General features: G+C 38.3%; 1 protein-coding gene across 1 annotated transcript in view; it reads left to right on the top strand.

Moving 5' to 3' along the window:
• Positions 1 to 16,762, top strand: part of ZYG11B (zyg-11 family member B, cell cycle regulator) — a 92,722-nt gene that overhangs the window by 40,095 nt on the left and 35,865 nt on the right. Inside the window, exons 4-8 of the mRNA XM_030324108.1 lie at positions 6,640 to 6,780; positions 9,418 to 9,594; positions 10,949 to 11,013; positions 15,306 to 15,405; positions 15,901 to 15,951. Of these exons, the coding sequence (XP_030179968.1) occupies positions 6,640 to 6,780; positions 9,418 to 9,594; positions 10,949 to 11,013; positions 15,306 to 15,405; positions 15,901 to 15,951 (534 nt within the window). The remainder of the gene's footprint in view (positions 1 to 6,639; positions 6,781 to 9,417; positions 9,595 to 10,948; positions 11,014 to 15,305; positions 15,406 to 15,900; positions 15,952 to 16,762) is intronic.

Here is a 16,762-nt window from a genome sequence, read left to right on the forward strand (position 1 = left end):
CAGATGCTTAACCAACTGAGCCACCCAGGTGCCCCTTCTCTAAAGTTTGTTTATTTATTTTGAGAGAGAGGGGGAAGGAGGGAGGGATGGTGGGAGAGAGAGAGAGAGAGAGAGAAAGTGGGGAAGGGCAGAGAGAGAAGGAGAGAATCCCAAGTAGGCTCCAAATGGTCAGCACAGAGCCCAATGTGGGGCTTAAACTCATGAACTGTGAGATCATGACCTGAACCAAAATCAGGTGTTGGATGTTTAACTGACTGAGCCACCCAGGTACTCCGAGTAGGTGTAAATCTTAAGTATGAGTAGGTTGGTAGAGGACATTCTAGACAGAATAATATATGTAAATACATGTAATAGGAAGGAGCATGGTACATCCAAGGTACTAAAGAAGGCCGCTGTGGCTAGAACGCAACAGTAGAAAGTCAAAGCAATGAGATAAGGCTGGAGAAGTAGGCATCAGGGCCAGACTTGGAAAGATCGCATAAGCCAGGTTCAGGGCAACAAGAAGTGTGAGGACCTTACTTAACAACTTGTTATGGAACAAGACAGATGTTTAGCACAGGGCTTGTTGATGAAGGAAATATAAAAATGTAAATTACTATTGTAATGTTACAAATTGCTGCCTAGCAAATTGGTCTGATGGTAAAGAATGGCAAAAATTAGAAGAGAAGAAATCCCTGTGTGCTGAGAATTGAGGGAGAATTTCCCAGAAAAGGTGAGCTTGACCTGTGTCCTGAAGAATGGAAGCTAAATAATTAAGCTAAATTAAGCTAAATAATATTCTCAAGGCAAAAATCCTACCAGAGGATCTGGTGTGATACCAGAGCAGTAAAATTTTTGCTAATTCTTTTTAAAAACCAACAGACTCTTCAGTGAATTAGCCTAAGTTGCAAAATTGAGGCTAGTAGGACATCTGTATTCCATAATGCCTCTGTGAAAACAAGTTTGATTTCACGAACAGAACGGTTATTGCTTTGAAATCTTGGCCATATGAAGCACCTACTTTATTTGCTATTATTGTCTAGTTTCTACCTCTGTAAACATTGAAGCAGTGATTCTCAACCTGGACTACAATTAAAATCATCTAGAGTATAATTATGTGAGGTGATGGATATGTTAACCAACCTTATCATGGTAATCATTTCACAGTATATACATGTATTAAACGATCATGTTGTGCACCTTAAACTTATACAGTGATATATATCAATTATATCTTGATAAAGCTGGAAAAAAAATTTAAGTTTTGTTTATTTAAGTAATCTACACCCAATGTGGGGCTCAAACTCACAACCCTGAGATCAAGAGTCGCTTGCTACTCTGACTGCGACAGCCAGGCAACCCTGGAAAAAATTTTTGATTAAAAGAAATCACTTGTAGAGCTTTAACAATTAAATCAGAACCACAGGAAAGTGGGGCTCAGGCATCAGTATTTTTTTAAAGCTCCCGAGGTGATTGCAATATACAGCTAAAGTTGAGAATTGTTTTAAAATAATTTTTTTTTTTTTTAAAAAAGGAGATCATGGGGTGGGGGGCACCTGGCTGGGTTAATTGGGAGAGCATGCAACTCTTGATCTCAGGGTCATGAGGCCTAGCCCCACATTGGGTGTAGAGATTATTTTAAAAAAAGAAACATACTTAAAGAGATCATTGGAACTTTTGCCCTTTATTCAACTATATTCAAAAATTGATGTTCCTTTTAAGTTATTTGTTTACTAATTTGAGAACTGAAAAATAGTCATGTTAAGGAAGGAGAGCCGAGATTACCAAATCTCTTTTTTAAAAATAGTCCAGTGTAGGGGCACACCTGGGTGGCTCAGTCTATTAAGCGTCCAACTCTTGGTTTCGGCTCAGGTCATGATCGCACGGTTTCTTGAGTACAAGCCCTGTGTCAGGCTCCGTGCTGACAGGGCGGAGCCTGCTTGGGATTCTCTCTCTCCTTCTTTCTCTTCCCCTCCCCTACTTGCACTGTCTCTGTCTCTCTCAAAATAAATTTAAAAGACTTAAATTTTTTTAAAAAATCGCCTAGTTAAGCAAAGTTGATGAAAAACTTGTCTGAAATGATTGTCTTAGTAGTGTAATGCTTTAAATTAGTTGAGGTTGGCTTTTTGGCTTTACGTGCCTCAGTTTTTTAGGCCACACTAAAGAATGTAAGAAATAGAAACACTGTGACTCTCCAGTATTCCTTATAAGGCATTATGTGGTACTCTGAGTTGGTGGTTATAAGAACAAGTGGTTTGTTTATCACACTTTCATATATATTACTTAGTTGGATTTCTTGACTCTCTGAGAGAGGTATTATTGCCCTCAGTGAGAGGGAATGGCTTTAAGGGTTACAACCAACTGATACTAGAGTCTGCCTTTGTGTTGGACTATTTGATGCCAAAGCATGTGTCCTTTCCACTACATCTCATTGTCTGTATTTGAGAATCTTAAGTACTTTCCTACTTACCATAGAATTTCTGTCGTCAGTATTTCCCCACCAAATTTGCTCTCCTGTCACCATCAGCTTCCTGAATCTTCCATTTTTCCGTAACTACCATCTTTTCTTTTTTCTTTTATTTTCCTTTCTCTTCTCTTCTCTTCTCTTCTCTTCTCTTCTCTTCTCTTCTCTTCTCTTCTCTTCTCTTCTCTTCTCTTCTTAGAAAGAAAGCATGAATGGGGAAGAGGGACAAAGGGTGAAAGAGAGAATCTTAAGCAGACTCCACATGCATGGAGCCTGACATGGGGCTTGATCTCACAACTGTGGGATCATGACGTGAGCTGAAATCAAGAGTTGGACACTCAACCAACTAAGCCACCCAGGTGCCCCTCCACAACTAGGATTTGTTGGCCATCTCATTCCCAGACTTTGGGGTAATCTAGCATGCTGTGGTTCCCAGTCCCTGAGAATCACTGGAAATGTGCTAAATCCAATATTAGTTCTTAGTCTTTATCTTATTTGATCTAAGGTGGTATTTGTCACAGTTGATGTTATGCTCCTTTTTTTTTTTTTTAATGTTTATTTTTTGAGAGAGAGAGAGAGACAGAATGTGAATGGGGGAGGGGCACAGAGAGAGAGAGAGGGAGACACAGAATCCGAAGCAAGCTTCAGACTCTGGGCTGTCAGCACAGAGTTCGACGTGGGGCTTGAACCCACGGACCGCGAGATCATGACCTGAGCCAAAGTCAGACGCTTAACTGACTGAGCCACCCAGGAGCCCCTGATGTTATCCTCCTTGAAATACTTATTTTTACTCAGCTTCCTGGGTATTACTCTTGTCTTATTTTTATAAAAAACTCTTCTTCCTCTCCCAGGTCTCTAAATATTGGAGTGTTCCTTTTCTTGGTCCTTAAATCTATATGCTAGACTTCTCCCTTGAACTAAGACCCCTATATTGAACTGTAATAATCAACATTCAGTGAAGAGCTATATAAGTTTTTAGGCAGAAGAGTTGATCCATTTCAAAAAACATTTACTAAGTACTTTTATTTATTTATTTATTTATTTATTTATTTATTTATTTATTTATTAAAAACCCCAAACAGCTCTTTAAGTATATTGTTAAGTGAAAAACACACAGTTTTGAATAGAGCATACAGGAAGCAACTTATGTAATAACAAGTACAGGCACATGTATGTATATGTTTGTAATGGATTGAATGTGTCACTCCCAAAATTCATATATTGAAACCTTAATCCCATTGTGGTGGTATTTGGAGGTGGGCCCTTTGGGAGGTAATTAGGCCATGGGGGTAGAGCCCTCATAAATGGGAATAGTGCCCTTATTTAAGGCTAGAGAGCTAGCTAGCCCTCCTTCTACCATATGAAGATATGAGAAGTCTGTAATCTGTAACTCAAAAAAGGGCCTTCACGAGACTCCAACCATGCTGGCACCTCGATCTTGTACCTCCAGGCTCCAGAACTTGGTAATTTTTTTTTAAATTAAGTTTATTTATTTTGAGAAAAAGAGTGGGGAAGGGGCAGAGAGAGAGGGAGAAAGAGAATCCCAAAATGAGATGAGGGGCTCTATCTCAAAGCCATGAAATCAATCATGATCTGAGCTATCATCAGGAGTCAGACACTTAATAGAGCCACCCAGGCACCCCTATTTATTTATTTATTTATTTATTTATTTATTTATTTATTTATTTTTAATGTTTATTTATTTTTTAGACAGAGAGAGAAAACAGAGGAGGGTTAAAGAGAGAGGGAGACAGAGGATCCAAAGCAGGCTCTGTACTGACAGCAGAGAGCCTGATGTCAACCACGAGATCAAGACCTGAGCTGAAGTCAGACATTTAACCACTGAGTCACCAAGGCTCTCTGAACTTGGTAATTTTTTTATACAGGAATCACTTTAGGTCATCTGCCATAATGAACCCCTTTCTCCCACAGCATCAATCTCCCCTCCTGGCGTTCTGGGCTGCCGTTCTGGGCTGCCGTGTTCTCTCAGTTGTAAATTCAGGAACAGCTTCAAAGACAGTCTCCTACTGAGTACTTTTTAAAGATGTCTGAGTTAGTGCCCCTGCCCTCGAGGAATTCTATTCTAGTGGAGAGGATACAGATAAACTTTAAAATAGCTTTAATTCATTGTGGAAGATGCTATAATAGAGTTATATACACAGTGCTATAAGAAAATTTTTCCTTAGGGGCTCCTGGTTGTCTTAGTCTGTTAAGTGTCCGGACTCTTGAAACCCACTCAAGTCATAATCTCACGGCTGTGAGATCAAGCCCCGCATCAGTCTCTGTGCTGACAACATGGAGCCTGCTTGGGATTCTCTTTCTCCCTTTCTCTCTGTCTCTCCCCTGCTTGCTTTCTCTCTCTCAAAATAAATAAACATTTAAGAACAAAAAAGGAAAGAAAAGGAAAATTTTCCTTAGAATATAAATTTTAATTTTACTCAGTATATTAAATATTAACAAGGCTTAATTTAGTGGTTGAGGACATTTTCTCTGTTTTAACCTGGGTGGCTCAGTCATTTAAATGTCTGGCTCTTGATTTTGGCTCAGGTCATGGTCTCATGGTTGGTGAGATTGAGATCCTGTCAGCCTGCTTGGGATTCTTGGTGTCCCTCTCTCTTTGCCCCCTGCCCCTCCCCCCCATCCCTGGCTTGCACTCTTGACAAACATACAAACACACACCTTAAATTAATTAATTAATTAATTTGTTTGAGAAACTAATACATCCAGATACTTGTTTTTTATCATCTAGCATATGAACTTGACTTAACTGAAGATGCTTATAGTTTGAGGAGCCAGACTACTTGATTTGAAGGTTTATCACTGGCTAGAGAAGTATTGATCACTGAATAAAACATACATGCAGTGAAATTTGTTTAGAGTATTTAATTCCCAGTAACAAAAATTCTTTAATTTTACATTCAAAGATAACTTGAGGCTGTATTTCATATAAATATTAAAAAGTAGTTGAATCAACCAGATGTGAGTAAATCAAGTATTACTGAAATCATTGTTATACATTTTCTACATTTTCCTGCTTATAATCCTTTTTATTTCACATAATATTTTAATGTCTTTCTAAATCTAAGAAAATCTAAGAAAAAGTTTAGAATGATTAAAAAAGAACTGAACACTTAGAAATTTTTCATTATTCAATAACCATTTATATATGTGAGTACATAATCAAGACCAATATGTATGTGTGTATATTTTACATAGTTTAAAAAGAATTTGTAAAAAAACTTCCCTTGTTATTTCTACAGTCTTATAAATGCTTAATATGTGCTCTTGTGTCAATTGGCACACATCTGTCCTGTAGTCTATCTTCCAACTTAAAGAGATTAGCTCCTTGAATGACAGATAGAGGTTGTTTTTGCTTTTTTTTTTTTTACCTTAATGTGAATAAGACAGATGTCAAGACCATAAATAACAAATGTGTAGCTTAAGAAGGTGCAAATAAAGTGAACACACTTGAGGACATTACTCAGGTTAATAAAAAGAACTTTTCAGCTACCCTGAAGTTCTGTGTGCCCCATCTAGATCACAGCTCCCTCTTTCTCCACAAAAGTAACCTCTTTCCTGACTTGAATAATATGTCCTTTGTTTTTTCAATTTTTTAAATGTTTTATTCATTTTTTGAGAAAGAGAGAAACAGAGTATGAATGGGGAAGGGGCAGAAAGAAAGGGAGACACAGAATCTGAAGCAGGCTCCAGACTCCCAGCAGTCAGCACAGAGCCCGATGCGGGGCTCGAACTCAGAAACCGTGAGATCATGCTTTTTTAAATCTCTCTCAAAAATGAGTAAACATTAAAAAAAAAAAATTTTAAAAGATCAGAGAAAAAAGGCCAGTGTAGCTTTAACATTGAGTTAGGGAAGTTAAGGGGTTACCTTAAGGGAGAGATAAGAATCTAATCACGTGGTAAGGCTTTATAAATAGTGTTAAATATCTTAGGATTTACTTTAGGTGCACTATAGAAAATCTTACCCATAGGCTTATAGGGGGGTCTAAGCCTATCTAACATCTCTTTAGCATATGTCCACCTTCACAGGATGACTATCCTGGGTAGGTTGGAAAGTAATCATTCCCATTTGTTTCAGGCCTTACATAGTTATCCTGGGTGCCGTCTATGCAAATGATGTTTGGAAAGTTAGAGGGTTGAAAAAATCCTAAAAACTAATCTTCTGGCTATGTTCAAAGGTGTCTGGAGAAGCCAATGAAACTCAGATTGCAGAAGCATTGAAGCGGTACAGTGAACGGGCATTCTTTGTCCGGGAAGCCCTATTTCACCTTTTTAGCCTGACTCATGTGATGGAAAAAACAAAGCCAGAAATTTTAAAGGTAAGAATAAGGAACATGAACATTTTGAAATTATCTCCCTTGATATAGATGATGGTTTTGTGAAGAAAATAGTGAAAATTTGCATTTAATCTTTGGACTTTGGGGGGTGGGGTGGGTAATGGGATTGATGATGTATGATTTTAATTTTTAGCCATAAATGAGAGAGAAAATAGTTGCATAAAGTTTTTGAAGTATTATAGTAGTCTCATTAAGCAACATCATTGCATTCCACCTCATATTTAACTACCTAAAACCAGTGACCAGTGTGATATTTTTTTCACCATCTATAGTAGAAAATTGAATTATAACACTAGAATTACACTACTGCATTGTATTGGTTCCATATAGACTTTTTAAAGAAATACAGTATTGGAATTCCATAAGGCATCTTTCCATGACACTTATTAACCACCTGTGCTTTCATAATTAATTCATGTTATTCCTCAATTAAAATCTCTTAACCAAGACAGCTTTTGAAGGCCAAGAAAGTATGTTTTTTTTTTTTTAAGTAGGCTCCAGGCACAGTGTGTAGCCAAACTTGGGGCTTGATCCCATGACCGGGAGATCATGACCTGAGCTGAAATCAAGAGTCGTATGCTTGGGGCACCTGGGTGGCTCAGTCATTTAACTGTCCGACTTTGACTCAGGTCATGATCTCACAGTTCATGAGTTTGAGCCCTGCGTCGGGCTGTATGCTGACAATTCGGAGCCTGGAGCCTGCTTCACATTCTGTGTCTCCCCCTCTCTGTCCCTTCCCTGCTCATGCTCTCTCTCTCTCTCTCTCAAAGAATAAATAAACATTAAAAAAAAAAAAAAGAGTTGGATGCTTAACTGACTGAGCCATCCAGGTGCCCCAAGAAAGGAAGATTCTTAATTTTAGTTGATAGCATAGGGCAGTGTTTGTTAGAATGTGGTCCTTTGGGGGCGCCTGGGTGGCTCAGCTGGTTAAGCGACCGACTTCAGCTTAGGTCATGATCTCACAGTTTGTGAGTTCGAGCCCCGTGTCAGGCTCTGTGCTGACAGCTCAGAGCCTGGAGCCTACTTCAGATTCTGTGTCTCCCCCTCTCTCTACCTCTCCCCTGCTCACGCTCTGTGTCTCTCTGTCTCTCAATAATAAATAAATGTTAAAAAAAAAAAAAAAAAGAATGTGGTCCTTTGTCCACCAGGAGTCTGGGATATTGTTTATTTTAAAAGCATATTTGTAAAAATAAAAACAAAATTTTAAATAAAAAAATAATAAAAGTATATTTGTGAACCCCACTCCAAGAAATTTAGATTCAATAGGGCTGGATGAGGACAGGAATCTGCATTTTTATAATCCCCAAAGATAATTCTTATACACATTTGAAGCCAGTGAATATAGGACTGTATTATATTTGATGCCTCATTTAGTGGGCACAATAATCCCAAGAGAAAAGTTTTATCTCTTATTTTACAGATTGTGTAACTGAGGGTCAGTGAGATTAAATAATGTAACAGTAAGTTAGTGGCAGAGCCAAAAATGACTTAACCAGCCAGTTATCTTAAATTTTGAGAATGGGGTGCTTAACATTTCAATCACTGAGATGCTATTGTCCCCAACACCTGTCATCCCCTCCATATATACCAGAGGATATTGGTACTTGGTATATGAACTATCTTTTTTTGGTTTTGGTTACTATGAACCTGAGCAACAAAGGACCTCTAGTCCTCATCTAAAATACTTATTCATTGATTCAGGGAATGGTACAGAGAAATTTAAAAGAATATAGACAATTCTTTTAAGGAATTTAGCTGCAAAAGAGCGCAAAGGAAAAAGATGATAGTTAACCGAAGAAGGAGGTTTTTTTTTTTCTTTTTTAAGATGGGAGAAAAATAGCTTGTTTGTCCTATGCTAATATGAATGATCCACTACAGAATGAAAAATTGATATAGGAGAGGGAAGAAGAGCTGGAGCAATGTCCTTGAGTAAACAAGAAGGAAAAGATCTAGCATATAAGTGCAGGGCCTACTTTCAGAGATGAGCCCAAAAGATCCTTTATGGTAGTGGGCAGGAAGGCAGCATTTGGGTGTTTATATACTGGTAAAGGGGATACATGTGGTAGTGAGAATCCCAAAGTCTTCTCTGAATGTTTTCATTTTCTCAGTGTAATTGGAAGCAAGGTCTTCAGCTGATAGTGAAGATTGGGAGGATTGAGGAGAGAGGAAAAGATGAGGAAGTGGTTATCTAGGCCCAGAGGGAAGTGAATGGATTTTATGGTACTGTAACTTTAGCAGTGTCCTCAAGGAACTGAATGTCGGGATTTGAAAATGAAAAGTTTGCCACTTGTTTACTCTAAAGTCAGTAAAAATTTATTTAGTGCTTAGTGTATAATAGGCACTGTACTATGTCTGAAAAATACAAAGATGAGTTATCTGAATAGAGAAAATTCATTAGCCCAACAGAAAAATACCTCAACATGAACAACTCGATACCTTCCTGAACCAGGTAGGCAGGAACTACATGTTGATGAGTGACTACCATGCCCTAGGCTCTTTGCACTTGAGGATAAAAAAGATAAGACATCATAGAAATTATCATAGATAACAAAGTAATGATGCTATGTTAAGAGGGCTTGTATTTATACTGTAAATAAAAAGAACTAATTTTTTTTCCAGCTTGTGGTTACTGGGATGAGAAACCACCCTATGAATTTGCCAGTACAACTTGCTGCAAGCGCCTGTGTATTTAACTTAACTAAGCAAGATCTTGCTGCAGGAATGCCTGTCCGACTGCTGGCCGATGTGACCCATTTGCTGCTCAAAGCCATGGAACATTTTCCCAATCACCAGCAGGTAAGCATGTGGGAATTCCTAATCAAGTAGTCCTTTTAGTATCCCCTACCCTCCTCCTTATCTCCATAAAGTTCGATTTAGTAGACCAAGACTAGAATTTCAAATGCCTTTACAGGCTGTAAAGTAATAAATTTATGGTATGACTGAGTGTAGGACAACAGAAAAGTAGAAAACTAAAGAGTGCATTCCCTGCCTAAAAGTATTTAAATCCAAATGTTGAGGGAAATAGTGCAAACCATAAAAAAACGCATCTTCCACCTCAATCTTGAGTTTGTGATAATTTCAGCAAACAGCCATAGCCTATTTGTTCTGGGCCAGGCACTATCAAGTACTGGGATACAGAAACGAATAAGACATGGATATTCTGTTTCTAGCAGTATGGTAGACTACATAACCTGTCCTGTCCTCAGGATGAAAACTAAAAATGTTGCTTGAATTATACTAAAAAAATTTTTTAAATTGAATTTGGGAGAGAGAGAGCATATGTGCATATATGCAGGGGGAGGGCAGGGTGAGAGGGGAGGGAATCATAAGCAAGCTTCACTCCCATTAGCACGCAGGACTCAGTCTCATGAATCGTGAGATCATGACGAGCTGAAATCAACAGTCAGATGCTCAACCAAATGAGCCACCCAGGTACCCTTATATTTTTAATTAAAATTTAGCAGGCAGTTGATAAATTAATAAAAAATACTCAGAGGTTGGGGTGCCTGAGTGGCTCAGTCAGTTGAGTGTCTGACTTTGGCTCAGGTCATGATCTCACAGTTCGTGAGTTCAAGCCCCACATCGGGCTCACTGCAGTCAGCGCAGAGCCCACTTTGGATCCTCTGTCTCCCTCTCTCTCTGCCCCTTCTCTGTTCATGCTACCTCTCTATCTCTGTCAAAAATAAATAAACATTAAAAAAAATTATGTTAAAAAAATACTCAGAGGTGAAAAACCAAGTAAAAATGACAACCCAGATTGGTGAGTGAATCATTAAAGATAGCTTCCCTCATTGAGGGCAGTTGCCAAATTGGATGAACTTTAGGCTTTGGCTTTTGTGGCCTCTGGAAGCCAGGTGGACAGAGAAAAAAGCAAGATCCACCCAAAGGCCACCAGAAGGGAAGGAGATTAGCTGGTATTAATTCTGTTTATTATCCTATCTTGTCTAATGGAGACAAAAAAAAAAAATGTACAAGTAAACTTGTATGGGTCCAGTGGAAGTTAGTCTTTCAACAATAGGTGGGCAGAATAAAAGTTGTAAGAAATCATTGGTATTTCATCAGCCACCTTTTTTTATAAAGGCTACCCCTGGTTAAAAAATAACAAAGCAATATTTCATTAAGGAATTTTTTTCTCCCTTTGGTTCTTTAGTTACAGAAGAATTGCCTCCTTTCACTTTGCAGTGACCGGATCCTTCAAGATGTTCCATTCAACAGGCAAGTGATAGCCCTAGAACTTAAAATGGGGCAAAATCTGTCTTGGGCCATTTCTTACCAGTTGGGATATCCTTGGTGTACAGTTAATTAAGTGAATGGGGTTGTGCATTAACTTATGAAATGCTAACTCTACTTTCTCTAATTTAGTACTTTGACATTCCTGATAGCAGATTGGCCCCTGTTTTCATAGCCCTTTGCTTAAAAATGTATATTTTTATATTATGGTTTTTAGAATATCCACACAATATTGTAGGCTGAAGAAACTGAGGCATTGAGATTCCATGTCTTTTTTTTTTTAATTTTTTTTTTTTCAACGTTTATTTATTTTTGGGACAGAGAGAGACAGAGCATGAACGGGGGAGGGGCAGAGAGAGAGGGAGACACAGCATCGGAAACAGGCTCCAGGCTCTGAGCCATCAGCCCAGAGCCCGACGCGGGGCTCGAACTCGCAGACTGCGAGATCGTGACCTGGCTGAAGTCGGACGCTTAACCGACTGCGCCACCCAGGCGCCCCTAGATTCCATGTCTTGATCAGAGTTTTGTGTCTAATGACTACAAGGCTAGAAAGACTCAAGCCTTCTAGTTCTAGGTCCAGTGTTCTTTTCTCTGTATCATATCTCTTATTATTACTGTTATTTGATACTGAGTTATAGAAGAAACTTCTTAACCAGAGGTTAAGGGAGGTTAGATAGTTGGATTCAAATAAGCATAAACGATTCCCTTGTTTTCTAGGATACTGTGATTTGAGAGCTAAAAAGGTGATTTTTTTTGTCATCTTAATATTTTAAATATAATTTTTTAATGGTGGTATTTTGAAAAAATATATCTTATGGTTTTATGAAAAGTGTATATCTCAAGCAGCAATTTTACTGTGATTTACTTTTATTCAGGTAACAGTACACTGTTATCTGGCACAGCTGAGGAATGAGGTGTTCCATTTACTATTTCAAATAAATAGTTTGGATAAAAATATAACAACAGCTATCTCGTGTAGGTTACTAATTTTATTTTATAAATATTGAGCATCTGTACTGATTACACAAAGTCATATGTAGGAAGGACATAGTCACTCTCCTAAAAGAAAAGTATCAACTAACCGAAGATTTGGCAAATTTTTTTAAAGGGGCAGCAAATAATATTTTGGGCTTATGAGCCATAGGGTCTCTGTTGGAACTACTTAACTCTGCCAGTGTACCTACAAAGCAGTCATAGACAATATATAAAAAATGGGGATTTTACTATGTTTCAATAAAACTTTAGAAAACAGGCAGCTGGACCCACAGCTGTTAAAATCACTATATGTAGGCTACAGTTTACTTACCTCTGCTCTAGCCAATACACTCTGCTAGATTTGAGCTTCTTTGTGGTCAGAGATTGTGATTGGTTAATCTCTTTGTCTCTAGTGCTTAAGTGGATGTTTGGTGGATGAATGAATGAAAAATGAGTATAACAGAAGACAGAATTTTTCATAGAAGAAGATGACAGAATGCATTGGGCCCCCAAACGAGGAGGGAAAGATTTCATCTGATTGGTGATCATTAAAGATTTCATGTTAGTGATGGCATTTGAGATCATAAAGATAACAACTAACCTGTATAAAGCACTTCCTATTGCCAGATGCTATGCTAAATGTTTTACTTATGCTTATTCAGTCCTTACAGTCTTGTGAAATCGTTACTTTTGTAATCTTAATTTTATAGATGAAGAAACAGAGGCATAGAGAGGTTTAGTAGCTTTCTTAAGGTGATAAGATAGCAAGTAGCAGAATTTAGATTTAAATCCAGAATGGCTCCAGAACCTCTACTTTTTACATCCATGCTGTGTTGCTTTGAAGATGAGAGCTGGTTGAATTGACTGTTTTATGTTGTGGGAACTGCACAAATAAAGGCACAGAAGAAGTTGATAATAATACCAGTAAAAAATGACCTTTATTGAAAGCTTGGTATGTGCCAAGTTCTATACTAAATCTTAAGCTTTATGTGTAGTATCGTTTAATCCTCACAACAATCCTATAGAATAGATCTTATCATTTTGCAGGTGAAAAAATAGAAGTTCATAGCGATTAAGGAAATTGCCCTAGGTTCCCAAAGTTAGTAAGTGGTAGAAATGATACTTGAATCCAGACTGAATTCAGTGTGTGTGATATGCTTAATGACTTTATGGCATTGCTTCACATGGTAAAAGAGTTTATTTTATTATATCAGCAACATTAGGTAGAACTAAAATTCAAACCCCAAAATGCAAGGAAGTTCAGAATCTGTGCTGTTAACTATCAAGCTATCTTAACTCATAACTAGGGCATGTTTGGGGACTAACAAGCAGTAAGCATAGGGTAGGCAGGAAAAAAGATGTGAAAGTATGGGCCCATTGTTAGAGTCCAAAAATACTGTGAATACAGGAGTGACATCATAACTAAGTTTTCTGACAGATTTATGTATTACTGATGTGTAGACACAAATTGAAGGGAAAACAATGGAGGCAGAATGGCCCATTAGGAATCTATCATAAAACAATCAGAGATGGCCTTGGGAATAGAACGGAGGCAACAGTAAATTTGATGGAATTTGCACAGGAGTACTTTATATCACTATAATTCAGCCAGCATGTATTAAACACTGTTTGTATGTAAAGCTCTGTAATGAGTTCTTGGTAAAGAGGGCTAAATAGGATATGGTCCTTTACCCCAAGGAACAGGTGAGGCTACAGATAACCACAGCTCTCTGACAGAGTTACAAACAAATGCTAAGGAGCAGTGAGAAGGCAGTGATAAACTTGTCAAGGAAAGCTTCTCAGAGGAAGTGATATATGAGCTGAGTCTTGAAAGATGAAATTGTGGGTAAGATAATCAGATATATTCTGTGGTGGTGTCCTGATTTCTCTCCTGTCTCACACCCCACATTCAGTCCTTTGACAAAGCCAGTTATCTTCAAAATATATCTAGAATTCAACCATTTCTCTTCACTTCCATTTCTACCACTTGGACTGGGCTAAAAATGATTTCTGTCCTGAATCATGTGGTAGCCTCTGAACTGTTCTCTTTGCTTCTTTCTTTGCCTTCTTGAAGTTCATTTTATTTTATTTTTTTCAACGTTTTTTTATTTATTTTTGGGACAGAGAGAGACAGAGCATGAACAGGGGAGGGGCAGAGAGAGAGGGAGACACAGAATCGGAAACAGGCTCCAGGCTCCGAGCCATCAGCCCAGAGCCTGACGCGGGGCTCGAACTCACGGACCGCGAGATCGTGACCTGGCTGAAGTCGGACGCTTAACCGACTGCGCCACCCAGGCGCCCCTTGAAGTTCATTTTAAACACAGCTAATAGGATAATCCTATTAAAAATATAAGTCAGTTCATGTCATATCTCTGCTTAGGATCTTTCTATGGCTTTCCATCTCATCTGGAATAAAAGCTAATTCTTTACAAAGACTAAGATCTGGTCCCCCTGTTACCTCTGACCTCATCTCTTTTTAAAATTTTTTTAAATTAGTTAATTAATTAATTACATTTTTTTCTTTAATGACTTCATCTCTTGGTACTACACTTCTTGTTGTTCTCTCTGTTCTGGCCTCACTGGCTTCCATGCTATTTCTCAAAACCTCCAGGCATACTCCCTATTCAGGGTCCCTGTATCTACCTTTCCCTCTGCCTGGAATGCTTTTCCCCTAGATATCCACATGGCCAGCTCTCTTACTTCCTTAAAAGTTTCAGTGAGGCTTTTCCTAGTTACCGTACCTAAAATTCAACATTTCCTATCCTTTTTACCTGTTTACTCCTTTTTTCTCTATAGCATATACCATAGGTTTTACTTGTTTGGTTTATGATCTGGTGTCCATACTGCGATGTAAGCTCTATGAGAGTAGAGATATTTTCCTGTTTTGTTCACTACTCGATCTCCAGCACCGGGAACAATATCTGGAACAAAGCAGGGGCTCAATAAATGTTTGTGAATGAATGAATGAATATTTATTTCTGTTGTGCTAGGTACTGTAAGGAACCCAGACAAAACTCAATACAGTGTAGAAATCACTACAGAATAGAAATATGTTACAATCTAGAAAATGAATGCGGGATAGTTTTGATATTTTCCAAACTCTTGTTTCTTTACAAAGTTTCAGAATTAATAATGAGGCACCGGCTCCAGAACACGAAGTATAATTGTTATTCTGTATCAGTTAAGAGGAATTTTCCCTTTCTTTCGCACCTACCTGAATTGTAGCATCAGCTCAGCTAGAGCTGTAAGACTGTGCTTGAGCCTCCAGGATTCATTCATGAAACCCTCTTGTGTGTTTTCAGGTTTGAAGCAGCCAAGCTTGTCATGCAGTGGCTCTGCAACCATGAGGATCAAAACATGCAAAGGATGGCAGTTGCTATCATTTCCATCCTGGCTGCCAAGGTACCTGAACTCCTATGATTGAATAATTTTATGTAGGCAGCTATTTCCCATTACAGTTACTACTTCCCCCAAAATCTATATGCCAGAAAAGTTAGTACACCTCTTCGCCAGTCTGTTTGTTCAGTCTACATTCAATATTGCAGAACTGCATGTTAATCAAAGATTTTAGTCTGACCTTTAGAGTTTGTTACAGTGAATGATATTAAACTGACACTAACTAGGGGCGCCTGGGTGGCTTGGTCAGTTAAGCGTCCGACTTCGGCTCAGGTCATGATCTCGCGGCCCGTGGGTTCGAGCCCCGCGTCGGGCTCTGTGCTGACCGCTCAGAGCCTGCAGCCTGTTTCAGATTCTGTGTCTCCCTCTCTCTGACCCTCCCCTGCTCATGCTCTGTCTCTCTCTGTCTCAAAAATAAATAAACGTTAAAAAAATAAATAAATAAACTGACACTAACTAGTGAGTTCTTGGACATTTACTTTGTCATCTGCTTGCTTACAGCTTTCTACAGAACAAACTGCACAGCTTGGTGCTGAACTCTTCATTGTCAGGGTAAGTCTGTTATACCCTCTATGCAGATCATCAGAGAGTTTTCATTTTCATTGTTTTCAGGCAGTGTTGTGTTATCTTCTGGTATTTCATTACTTTTAACTGGATGTATTCACTTATTTTCATAGAGGTAGCTTTATTCCCTAACAGAGGTGGAAAGAGCCTTGAACTAGGAGTCCGATGACCTAGGATCTAACTTGTAAACTCAGTTTGTCAATTTAGACAAATTATGTGAACCATTGGAACCTAAATAAGCCTTAAGATCCTATCTAGTTCTAAAATTCTGTTATTTTGTTATTTATGAAGAAAATGTAGACACTGCCTTAGGCATAAGATTGTGCTACATGCTTTGGGGGGAAAAGATAATTTAGATAACTGACAAATGATTTTGCTTGCTTACACTCAGTTGAGGAGATGATATAGTGAACAATGAAAAGTTTAAAAGCTTTAAAGAAAATAAACAGTGTTCTTGGGAAGAGTGGAGGAAAGCAGTCCACTTCAGAGTTTCTTGTTACAATCCTGTCATGATGTATGTGAACAATAATGGTAGATAGAAAAGGCAAATGAAAGACTTCCCCTTTTTAAGATTTTATTTTTAAGTAATCTCTACACCTGACATGGGGCTCAACCCACAAGAGTCACACGCTTTACCGGCTGAGCCAGCTGGGCACCCCGAAAGATTCCCTTTTTTTACGATTTACGAGTTATGTATATAATGAGAAAGTCATTCCTTTGATAAATATGTATAGGATACTTAGCAAATTTCTACCACCTTACTAGATGAGGGATTCACATCGAATTATATCTATAATTT

This window comes from Lynx canadensis, chromosome C1 (genome assembly GCF_007474595.2).
Source record: "Lynx canadensis isolate LIC74 chromosome C1, mLynCan4.pri.v2, whole genome shotgun sequence".
Taxonomy (NCBI): Eukaryota; Metazoa; Chordata; class Mammalia; order Carnivora; family Felidae; genus Lynx; species Lynx canadensis.